General features: G+C 61.4%; 1 protein-coding gene across 1 annotated transcript; it reads left to right on the top strand.

Moving 5' to 3' along the window:
• The first annotated feature begins 895 nt into the window (after positions 1-895).
• On the top strand, positions 896-11106 carry LOC118694317 (ras GTPase-activating protein 4-like). Its single transcript, XM_036395346.2, is given in 21 exon segments — positions 896-999; positions 5240-5296; positions 5695-5808; positions 6163-6224; positions 6334-6463; positions 6730-6811; positions 6969-7100; positions 7180-7271; positions 7601-7685; positions 7687-7725; positions 7820-7973; positions 8500-8564; positions 8759-8871; positions 8942-9128; positions 9301-9438; positions 9536-9850; positions 9939-10076; positions 10161-10296; positions 10364-10484; positions 10567-10625; positions 10939-11106. Coding segments are annotated over 21 exon segments (2406 nt in total). The 5' UTR covers positions 896-934; the 3' UTR covers positions 11061-11106.
• Positions 11107-11213: the final 107 nt, after the last annotated feature.

The following is an 11213-nucleotide window of genomic DNA, read 5'->3' as shown; positions in this document are numbered from 1 at the left end:
TGGCGGGGACGGCACCTTGTCCCCTTGCTGTCCCCTGTGCGGGGGAGGCAGAGGGGCAGCGCGGCAGGAACAGAGCGGTGTGTTCACAGCGTGTTCCCAGCGTGTCCCCGCAGCGTCCCCACAATGTCCCCGCGGCGGAAATGCCAAGGACCCTCTCGGCCGGCACAGCCCTGAGCCCCAGCTGTGGGTGCCGGCCGAGTCCCCGAGCCCGGGTGGGTCTCGCCATGGGGGGGTTCCCCGACCCTCCGCTGCTCTTTAGGGCGCCAAGCGCCCAGAAATGCCGCCTGTCCTCGGGTGCTCTGCAGTACTTTAAAAACAAACAAAAACCGGGTTAAAAATCAGTAAAACGCTGGAGGTTTGGGGTGCGGAGCAGCGCTGCACCCCCCGAGTTCGGGGGTACGGAGGGATCCGGTGTGGGTTTGGTCCAATCCAGGCGGGCGCTCGGCTGGGCAGGCTGGGGCTGCCCTGGAGCTGCGGGCGGTGCCGGGGGCTGACACGGACCGAGGGGGCAGAGGGGACAGCGGGGGCACAGCGAGGGGACAGAGCGGGGGCACAGCGGGGACTCAGCGGGTGGACCGAGGGGACAGCGGGGACACAGAGGGGACTCAGCGGGGACAGAGAGGGTACAGAGCGGGGGGACCGAGGGGACACACCGGGGACACACCGGGGGGACCCCGAGGGACCCCGGCAGCGCGGGGAGCCTGGCCCCGCCCACCTGCGCAGGCCACACCCCCTGGCCGACAGCCGATAGCATCACCCAATGGGCGCGGCGGATGCGCCCCAGGCAACGCCCCTTTCCCCGCCCCCGCGCGCTGATTGGTGGCCGCCGGCGCCGGCCCGCACATGGGCGCTGTGCGCGGGGCCGCGGGTTCGAGGCCGCGCTCGGCGCCGTTTGGCTCCGCTCGGCTCCGCTCGGCTCCGCTGCCCGCCCGCCATGGCCCGGCGCAGCGCCCTCTCCATCCGCATCGTGGAGGGCAGGAACCTGCCCGCCAAGGACATGTGAGTGTCCCCGCGGAGGCCGGGAGAGCTTCGGGGCGGGGGCATCCCCAGGGACTCGCCGCTTTCCCAGGGGGGCTGCGGGGTGTCTCCCCAACAGGTCCCTGATGGGGACACCACCCTCGGGGTGGCCTTGGAGCCTCCTGCCTGCTTCGGGGGCTTGCCCAGAATGGTTTGGGGGCCCCCCAGCCATGCATGAGGTTTAGGGGCTCAGCCCCAGGTGGGTTTAGGATCCCCTTTTGGGGTGTCACCCCTTGGGGTGTTCCCTCCGGGGTGGCTTTGGAGTCGCCCTGCATTGAGGATTCCCCCCAGGGCGGCTTTAGGGTCCCCCCCAGCAGTGTGTTTACTTTGGGGGTTCCCTTCAGGGTGGATTTTGGGTACCCCTTCAGCAGTGCACCTACTTTGGAAGTTCCCCATAGGGTGGCTTTGGAATCCCCCTTGCTTTGGAGGTTCCTCCAGGATGGCTTTGCTGTTTCCTTGCTTTGGGGGTTCCCCCAGTGCGGCTTTGGGGGTTCCCTTCAGGACATTTTTGTGTGCCCCCAGCAGTTCTTGGCGCTTTGGGGGCTCCCTCAGCAGGGCTGTGATTTGGGGACACCCCCCCGGGATGGGGTTGAGGTTTCCCCCCGTGCTGTGGGATGCCCCCAGCCGTGTTTTGGGTGCCCCAAGCAGCGCTCCCACTTTGGGGGCTCCCCCTGGGGTGCCACGGGGCAGGGCTGTCCCCACCAAGAGGGACCCTCGCAGGGACCCCCGGACGCGCAGCAGGACCCGGTACATCCGTCCCCAAAGGAGCAGGGGCTGCCCCAGGGCTGTGTCCCCATCCTCGGCTCCATCGCACCTGGCTGAGGTCCGGGGGCAGCCCTTGGCTCGGGATTTCCCTCCCAGAAATTCCCGGTGCTCGCTGTCCTCATCGCTCTGGTCCTTATGGGGCGGGATGTGGGGACAGCACCGGGGTGGCCCCAGCCGCCACCAAGGCAGCGGGAAGCTGCTGAGGAGCGCTCGACAGCCGGAAAACCAGCAAAAATTCCTGCAGCCGTCATGGAAAAAGAGGATAAACAAGGAAAGAAACATGACTTTTTTTTTTTTTCTTTTTTTAAATCCCGTGTGTCAGGGCCTGATTTTTAAATCCCTTGGCACAACTCCCCTCCGGAGCTTGACCCAGCACGGGCGGGCTCTGGGTTTTGGGAGGTTCTGGCTTCTGGGAGCGCCTGGAGCGGAGCTTTCCGGACCGGTGCCTTTGGGACGTGGCGCTGGGCTGGGACCGCGGGGAGGGAAACCCGAGCGCGACCTTGGCCGTGGCTGCCCCGGCCCCCTCCCCGCTGCCCCGGGGGATCCGGTTCCCTGCCCTGGCACCACTCTTGGGATCGCTGCTTTCCTCCGGGGAGTTCCCTCCGCGTGGTGTCCCCAGCTCAGAGCCTGCTGGCAGCAGCCAGGGGTGATGGAGCACCCCCAAATCCCCGGGGGGAACCCCCAGATCCCACAGGATTTGGCTCAGGGAGTTACGGGAGCCCCCCCAGCTGAGGCTCCCAAATCTTCCCCCTGTCTTTATCCCACGAAAGCCAGGGAAAGGGTCGTCCTGATTATTTGGAGTGGTTTTTAATTTTTAAATTTGCTTTATTTAGTATTGAATTTTTATTGTGACATTTACTTTCTTTTATTTGAATTTCTGTTTTATTATTTATTTATTTTATTGGATTATTTTAATGTTAGGATAATAAATAACGCAAACATTTTTTAATCTTTAATTTATTCAATCTATTCTATTTTTATTTCAGTATTTTCACTTAACTTTTTATTTCCTTATTTTTAAAATTATTTTTTATTTCATTTTTGCCCTTCTTCCTTTTTTTTCACTTATTTGTTATTAATTTCTTCAGTTACTGTTCCTTGTTTTATTTTATTTTATTCTTTTATTTTATTCTTTTATTTTATTCTTTTATTTTATTCTTTTAATTTTTCTTTTAATTTTTCTTTTAATTTTTCTTTTAATTTTTCTTTTAATTTTTCTTTTAATTTTTCTTTTTCCTTATTTTTAAAAATTTTTTATTCAATTTTTCTTTTATTTTTCTTTTTAATTTTTTTTCTACTTTAATTCTTTTTGATGTTTATTTCTATTTTTCTTTTATTTTTTTTCTTCTATTTTCCTTCAATTCCTCATTCTATTTTTTCTTTCAGTTTTAGTTCTATTTTTTTTTTTAAATTATTTATTTATTCTTACCACCCCCCAGGGCAGACCAGCTCTGCTGCCTCCACCAGTTAATTTTTAATTCCATCCCTCCGCGGCTCTGTTGCCGGAGGGGTGGCTGCGGGTTCCTTCCCCCTTCTCCCAGTCCTGCCTGGGCTCATTTCCTCTTTCCAAAGCCCTTCCCCTTTCCAGCTCCTTCCCCGCACGCAGCGCGGTGCCCCAGCCAGCCCCGCACCCACCGCGCCACCAATCCCTCGGTGACATCCCGGGACAGGGATGCTGCGCGGGCGGAGCCTTTGGAGAGGGGATTTCTCCTCACTCGGGCACCTCCCGCAGCCCATCCTGTGTTTGGATGCCTGGAACACGCCGTGCCCGGGTGGCCTCCCGGCGCTCTGGATGTCGCCACGGTGGGGACAAGGGTTTGCCGCTGTCACCGCTGTCACCGCGCGTTGCCGGGCGCAGCTGGAGCGGGCAGCAGCTGCTGCCTTTCCGCCTGCCCGCTCCCGGCATCGCCCGTGGTTTGCACAAGGCAGGAAATGTCAGCGAGGGGCTCTGCTGGATGGCATTCCACCCGCGGCTCTGCTTAGAAATTCTCTCCTAAAAATCCTCTCTTTAAAAACCCTCTCGGCAGGGCTGGCATGGAGCGGGAGCGGCTCTTGGCACCCTGCTGCATTCCAGCCCCGCGGGGCCGCAGGGGTGGAAGCGCCTGGGAGCGGGGATGTTGTTGTGGTACCCGGGATGCACAGCCCGGAGAAATCCCTGCTGCAGTGTTAGTGGGGCAGGGAGCCCCACAAAGCCTTTCAGCTCCCTCCAGCCTCTTTTGAACCCCCCAAAACCCCTTTACAGTCCCCTTCAAAGCCCTTTCAAGTCCCCTCCAATTCCTTTTGATTACCCCCAAACCCCTTTCAGTCCCCCCAAACCCTTCCAGTCCCCTCCAGCCTCTTTTGAGTCCCCCAAAACCCCTTATAGTCCCCCTCAAAACCCTTTCAATCCCCTCCAACCCCTTTGGAATCCCCCAAAACCCTTTTCAGTCCCCCCAAACACTTTCAATCCCCTCCAACCCTTTTTGATTCCCCCAAAACCCCCTTCAGTCCCCCCAAACCCTTTCAGTCCCTTCCAACTCCTTCAGTCCCCCCAAAAACCCTTTGGATTCCAAAGAAAATTCTTTCAGTTGTCCCCAAAGCCCTTTCAATCCCCCCAGCAGCTGCCTCTCAGCCTCCCTGGATTTGGGATGTGGAAATCACTCGATGCCTGGGGTCCCCCCAGCTGTGCACCCTCCCTTTCCCCAGGACACTGCCTGAAGGTGCCCCTGGAGTTGGTGTTGATGAGTTCTCCATGCTCCAAGCTGCTCTGTGCCAGTGGGATGGGAGCCACAACCTTTCCATGACCTTGGCCACCCCCCAGGTCCTGGCTCCTCTGTCCCTGGCTGGAGTCCCCACCCCTGACTCTGTTTCTGATGAAGCAGGGCAATAAGCCTGTAAAACTGTGATTATTTTTTGGCAAGCATGACTCAGGTTGTCCCCAGGGAGGAAGCACGGTCAAAGTATGGTGGTGGCTGCCCTTCACACCCTCTGCATCCCCGGGGGTGTCCCTAGGGCTGTCCCCATCCCTGTGGGAGTGTTGGGGGTCTGGGGACACCCTGGGGCTGGAGGAGGCTGCTGTGGCCTCACTCCTGGTGGGTGAAATTGGGCTGCAGGTGCCTGAAGCTGTTTTGGGGAAAGGGTGGGGTTTGTTTGCTCCTTGCCTTCCTGCGTGGAAGAGGAAAAGCCACTTCTGGCACCGGCTGGACACAGCGGCCGGACATGGTCAGGGAGGAGTGTCCCCGGTCTGGAGGCCAGGCCAGGGTCACCCTGTGCTGGCAGCTGTGGCCAAGTGCCCCTGTGGAAGCCTCTGGCAGCCTCTGCTCCCCAGCCTCACCCTCAGGAATTGGGCTCTGCAAGGTTCTGCGGGGGCTGCCAGGGCTGGAGGCTTTGGTCACCCACGGCCAGGAGAGTCCTGTGGGCTGGTTGGTGGCCAGGCTGTGGCTGGTGGCACTGACAGAGCTGTCCCTTGTCCTTCCAGCACAGGGAGCAGTGACCCCTACTGCATCGTGAAGATCGACGATGAGGCCATCATCAGGTGGGTGGCCCAGCTCCCTGGCTGTCCCTAAAACTGCTGGAGCCCCAAACCTTGCTCCTGGCAGGTGTCTCCATCTGCTGCAGGCACATTATTGTTATGCTTATTGTTAAGATCATTATTATTTATCATTCATTATTATTATTCCCTGCTTTGGGCTGAGGTGCTCCTGCAGACACAGCAGTGTCAGCAGCTCATGGCCCCCTCCCCTCTACCCCACCCCTGTGTCACAAGACAGGACAAGGACAGGGACAGAGACTCATATCTGCCCCAGCCAGGTTCCAAACTCTGGGTGCTGCCCCTAGCCATGTGTCCCCAAAAACTGGGAAGGTCCTAGGGCTAGAGAGCACCCCTGAGAGGGAGCCCTGTCCCCCGTGTCACCAGTGCCACCTGCCCCACAGGACTGCCACGGTGTGGAAGACACTGTCCCCGTTCTGGGGGGAGGAATATGAGGTGCAGCTCCAGCCTGGCTTCCACAGCATCTCCATCTACGTCATGGATGAGGATGCCCTCAGGTGTGCTGGGGGCTGGGCCTGGGGACTCTGTTGGTGGCTTTGGCTCCCTGCATGCCCTCAGGTGTGCTGGGAGCTCTGCCTGGGGGCTCCGTTGGTGGCTTTGGCTCCCTGCATGCTCAGTCTGGTGCTGACACCAGAGAATCCACACCTGGCCATGCTGCCCTGGCCTTTGGGACACAGATGGGTGAAGTTACCTCCCAAGGATATTGTCCAGCTGGCAGCAGAGGATGGCTGATGTGCTCCATGGGGACAGACACACCAGGGTGGCCCCTGTCCAGGATCCCCCAAAGTGGGGGCTGTCCTACCTGGGGACCAATCCCATGCCATGTCCTGCTTCCCACTTTTCTTTTCCAGCCGTGATGACATCATTGGGAAGGTCTGCATCACCCGGGACATGCTGGCAGAGCACCCCAAGGGTAGGGGAAAGGTGGCTGGGGGGTCCCAGGAGGGACGCACCCTTTGGACAGGCTGGTCCTGAGGGGTTCCCCAATGACCCCTTTGTGGGGATCGCCCCTTTTCCCACAGGATACAGCGGCTGGATGAGCCTCAGCGAGGTGGACCCTGATGAGGAGGTGCAAGGGGAGATCCACCTGCGGGTGGAGGTGCTGGGCAGCCAGGGCAGCCGGCGGCTGCGCTGCTCCGTGCTGGAGGCCAGGTGAGAGGGGACACGAGGGTGACAGAGCTGTGTGTGCAGCTGGGACATGGGTGCTGCTCCATGACTCAGTTTCCCTGGTGTATCCGGTCCTTTGGGTGCAGAGCACCCTCCTCATCACCCAGCAGGTGCTGGAGGTGCTGGGGCAGTGTCTACCTCATCTGCAGGTTTTTGGGACATATATCTTGAGATTCTCTGAGAGGGGAGGGGGTGCCATGGGTGCATGTAGGTATTTTGGGAGGTTGCTGGTAAATTCCCCCTCTTGGCAGGGATTTGGCCAGGAAGGACCGGAATGGTGCCTCCGATCCCTTTGTCCGCCTGCGCTACAATGGGAAGACACAGGAGAGCACCGTGAGTGCGGCTGCGGCCATGCCCAGCCTGCCAGGGCTGCAGGGGGAATCCACCCACGGGGAAACCCGGAGCCATCCCTGTCCCCCAGCGTCCTCAGCCTGGTGTCCCTGAGGGACAGACCCATCCAGCAAAAGGGACAAAACTGTTGCCTTTGCAGGTGGTCAAGAAATCCTGTTACCCTCGCTGGAACGAGACCTTCGAGTTTGAGCTGGCCGAGCCTGCTGGGGAGAAGCTCTGTGTGGAGGTGTGGGACTGGGACCTCGTCGGCAGGAACGACTTCCTGGGCAAGGTGAGGCCCAAACCCTTCCAGTGCCGCCAAGGATCCTGCCCAGCTGCACACCCAGCCCTCTCCTGCCTTCCCCTCCCAGGTGGTGTTCAGCGTGCAGGGGCTGGAGGCGGCCGGGCAGGAGGAGGGTTGGTTCAGGCTGTGGCCAGACAAGTCCAAGCCGATAGAGGACGAGTGAGTTTTGGCACAGGGTGTTGGGGTGGGCTCAGGGTGGCCCCAGTGCCCTCAGGGGCATTAAGGAGGGGGACTTTCCTGGGAGCATCATCACTTTGGAGGGGTAGCCTGGGGTGTTGGGCCACCTCCTGCTGGGTGAAGTATCCATCCATTCATCATCCATCCATTCATCATCCATCCATGATCCATCCATCCATCCATCCTTCTGTTCACCTATCCATCCATTCATCATCCATCCATGATCCATCCATCCATCCATCCATCCATCCATCCATCATCTATCCCTCCATCCATGCCCCCACCCACGCACCCTCCCTGTGCTCCTGCAGGTGCCGGGGCAGCCTGGGCTCGCTGCAGCTGCAGGTGAAGCTTCGGGATGAGACGGTTCTTCCCTCCCACTGCTACCAGCCCCTAGGTGCAGCTCCTGTGCCAGGAGGTGAAGTTGGGGCGCCAGGTGAGGGGTCCATGCCCAGCCCTGCTGGAGCACCCACATTTCCCAGCTCTGTGCCTGCCTCGGGCTGCCATGTTATGGTGCCTCTTCCCTCCAGGATGGCCAAGTGCACCTGGTCACCCTCCTGGACGAAACCACCACGGCCGAGTGCCGGCAGGAGGTCGCCATCAACTTGGTCAAACTCTTCTTGGGCCAGGGGCTGGTCAAGGAGTTCCTGGACCTGCTCTTTGAGCTGGAGCTGGCCAAGCCCTGTAAGGCTGGAATAGGAAGTGGACCTGGAGGCTTCCTTATCATCTCCTGGGGCTGCAAAACCTCCAGGGCTTTTTGTGGGGATTTTTTGGGAGTGATGGTTGAGACTCAGCCATCACAATGTGGAATCTGTTGGGCTCATGCCAGCAGTTCATGGGCTGACGTTGGTGGAGGAGCAGGCGGTCTGAGGTTAGGAAATCCCCATGACCCCATGGAAATGGCCAGGGGGGCAGGGCACAGCCTCTGGGAATGACCCCCATGACTGCAGCTGCGGGTGCTGCCCCCGTGGGGTGCCAAGCCAGTGACGGGGAAAGGAGAAACCAGAGGAAGTTGTGACACCAAGTGCACGGGGGAGTCTGTTTTTCCCTTTGGGAGGGCTAACTCTATGGTAAGCAGTTAATGATTCCTGGGGAGGGCTGAGGGCTTGGGGATTGACCAAAGAGAGAGAGTTCATGGGATGCTACATGCAGCTGCCCAGGGCTGACCTGTGGCCATCCCTCAGGCCATGGCCCCTCTCCTGTTTTGCAGGTGAGCCCAACACTCTGTTCCGGAGCAACTCTCTGGCCTCAAAGTCCATGGAGTCCTTCCTCAAGGTGCCACACCACCCAAAACCTGCTCTTCCAGGTCATCCTGCCCCTGGGCTGTTCCAGGGGAAGAACTGGGAGAGCTGCTGTGCTTGTGCCTTCCCCTGGGGCTGGGATGCTGGACAAAACCCACTGGGTGACCCCGAGGGTGTCGGATGCCAAATCTGCAGCCCATCCCTGTCCCCTGTGTGGTCCCTCGGCAGGTGACAGGGATGCCATACCTGCACTTTGTCCTGGGCCCCATCATCACCCGTGTGTTCGAGGAGAAGAAATACGTGGAGCTGGACCCCGGCAAGGTGGAGATCAAAGACGTCGGGTAAGGGGCTCGTGGGGTGGCAGGGCAGGGCTGGCCCCAGCGCTGGGGGTGACAGTGGCGGTGCCCGCAGGTGCTCGGGGCTGCACCGGGTGCAGACAGAGGGCGAGGTGATAGAGCAGGGCCGACAGCACCTCCAGTCCTACCTGGGCGAGCTCCTGGACGCCATCGTCAGGTCGGCCCCGGCGTGTCCGCCCCTGATCCGCGCCGCGTTCCGCCAGCTCTTCCAGCGCGTCGGGGAGCGCTTCCCGGAGCACCAGGTGGGGATGGAGCGGGGTCAAACAGAGACATCCCCAGGGGACAGCGCTCTCTGGGTGTGGTGCCCCTCTTGGGCAAGCAGCAGCCCCGGCCACCGGTGCATCGCTGTTTGTGGGGCTGTCCCACGCTGGGAGAGACCCTCACGTGTGTTCCGCACCTCCTCGGTGGTCACAGCACGCCAAATTTGTGGCCGTCACCAGCTTCCTGTGCCTGCGCTTCTTCTCGCCGGCCGTGATGACCCCCAAGCTGTTCCAGCTGCGAGCCACACACGCGGACGCTCGGACCAGCCGCACGCTGCTGCTGCTGGCCAAGGTGCGACACCGGGGCTGGGCTTTGGGGTGCCCGGCTGGCTCTCGCTGGGGCCAGCCGGGTGTCCCGGGGGTGACGCTGCCACTGCCGGGGTCCCCAGGCCATCCAGCTGGTCGGGAACATGGAGCCGGCGGCCGGGCGCGCCAAAGAGACGTGGCTGTCGCCGCTGCTGCCCGCCCTGCAGCAGGGCACCGCCCGCATGAGGGACTTCATCACCCGCCTGGTGGGCACGGAGGAGGAGCAGGGCGAGGAGGAGGGTGAGGGGCGGCCCCCGCCGGCCGTGCTGAAGGAGGGGCTGCTCCTTGTGCACAAGACACGGGGCAAGGGGCCGCTGCTCGCTGCTGCCGCCGGCAAGAAGCTCCATTTCTGCCTCGCCGGAGAGTCCCTGAGCTTCGGCAAGAGCCCCGGAGCGGAGGTACGGGCGTGCTGGGGGGGCGGGGGGCGGCAGCAGGGTGGCGCTGACCCCCTGTGTCCCCTGTGTGTGTGTGTGTCTCTTCCATCAGCGTATCGGTGCCATCGCCCTGGGCGACATCCTGGCGGCCGAGAAGGTGGAGGAGAAGAGCTTCGGCAGCTCGCACGTCATGCAGGTGGTCTACCTGGCCTCGGGCGGGCAGCAGGAGACGGCCTACCTGCAGTGCAAGGTGCGGCGGGGACAGCCCGAGGCGTAGGGACAGCCCGGGCGCTGGCACTGCCCGGCGTCGCTCTGAGTGTCCCCAACCCCGCAGTGTGTCAACGAGCTGAACCAGTGGCTGTCAGCCCTGCGCAAGGTGTGTGGCAACAACCCCCGGGTGCTCCGCTCCTACCACCCCGGTGTGTTCCGCGGGGACAAGTGGAGCTGCTGCCACCAGCGCGACAGGACAGGTACAGGGAGGTGGCCCCGGGGGCGTGCTGGGGTGTCCCCACGTGCGGTGACACTGCTGTCCCGCAGGGCTGGGATGCGACCGGACCCGGCATGGCGTCACCCTGCAGGACTGGAGTGACCCGCTGGAGCCCGCGGTGGAGGCTCAGCGCCTCTTCCAGCACCTGCAGGGCCTCCGGAACACCCTCAGGTGAGCCCTGCCCCGGGACCCCCACACGGCCCCGGCAGCCCCTTCCCCTCCTGCCACGGGCCCAGCCTTCTCCTCTCCCCAGGGACAAATACTGGGAGCTGCTGGAGCCAGAGCACGCCCAGAACGGACCCCGGGGTGAAGGTGGGTGAGGCTTTGGGGTCCTGCTGGGGATGGGAGCTGTCCCCAGGGGTCACAGGGGAGCTGTGGTGGCTGGGGTGACCCCAGGGGAGCTGTGGTGGCTGGGGTGACCCCAGGGGAGCTGTGGTGGTAGGGATAACCCCAGGGGAGCTGGGGTGGTTGGGGTCACCCCAGGGGAGCTGTGGTGGTTGGGGTGACCCCAGGGGCTGTGGTGATTCGAGGTGACCCCAGGGGCTGTGGTGGCTGGATGACCCCAGGGGAACTGTGGTGGCCCCAGCGGCGCTGCGGGCTGTCACTGTCGCTCCGTGTCCCGCAGATGCTGCCCTGCCTGAGGGGCTGAGCCGGCTGCTGGCGGTGCTGGCGGAGCTGGAGCGCTGCCACGGGCGGGCGCAGCCCCCGCGGTCCCCGGCCCCGGCGCTGCTGCAGCTGCAGACGTGAGGGCCCGGCCGCGGGAGCCCTGGCAATAAAGGCACTTTGTACCCACCCTCAGCCTGTCCGTGTGTCTGCTGGCCGTGGGGACGGGCCGGGCACTACCCAGAGCCCTGCTGGTGGCGCTGGTGCAGTTACACTGGGGACAGCTCTCAGGGGCCT

This window comes from Molothrus ater, chromosome 21, assembly GCF_012460135.2.
Source record: "Molothrus ater isolate BHLD 08-10-18 breed brown headed cowbird chromosome 21, BPBGC_Mater_1.1, whole genome shotgun sequence".
NCBI classification, from domain to species: Eukaryota; Metazoa; Chordata; class Aves; order Passeriformes; family Icteridae; genus Molothrus; species Molothrus ater.
Note: the sequence above shows the minus strand (reverse complement) of the source record. Positions and strands in the feature narration are given on the sequence as shown.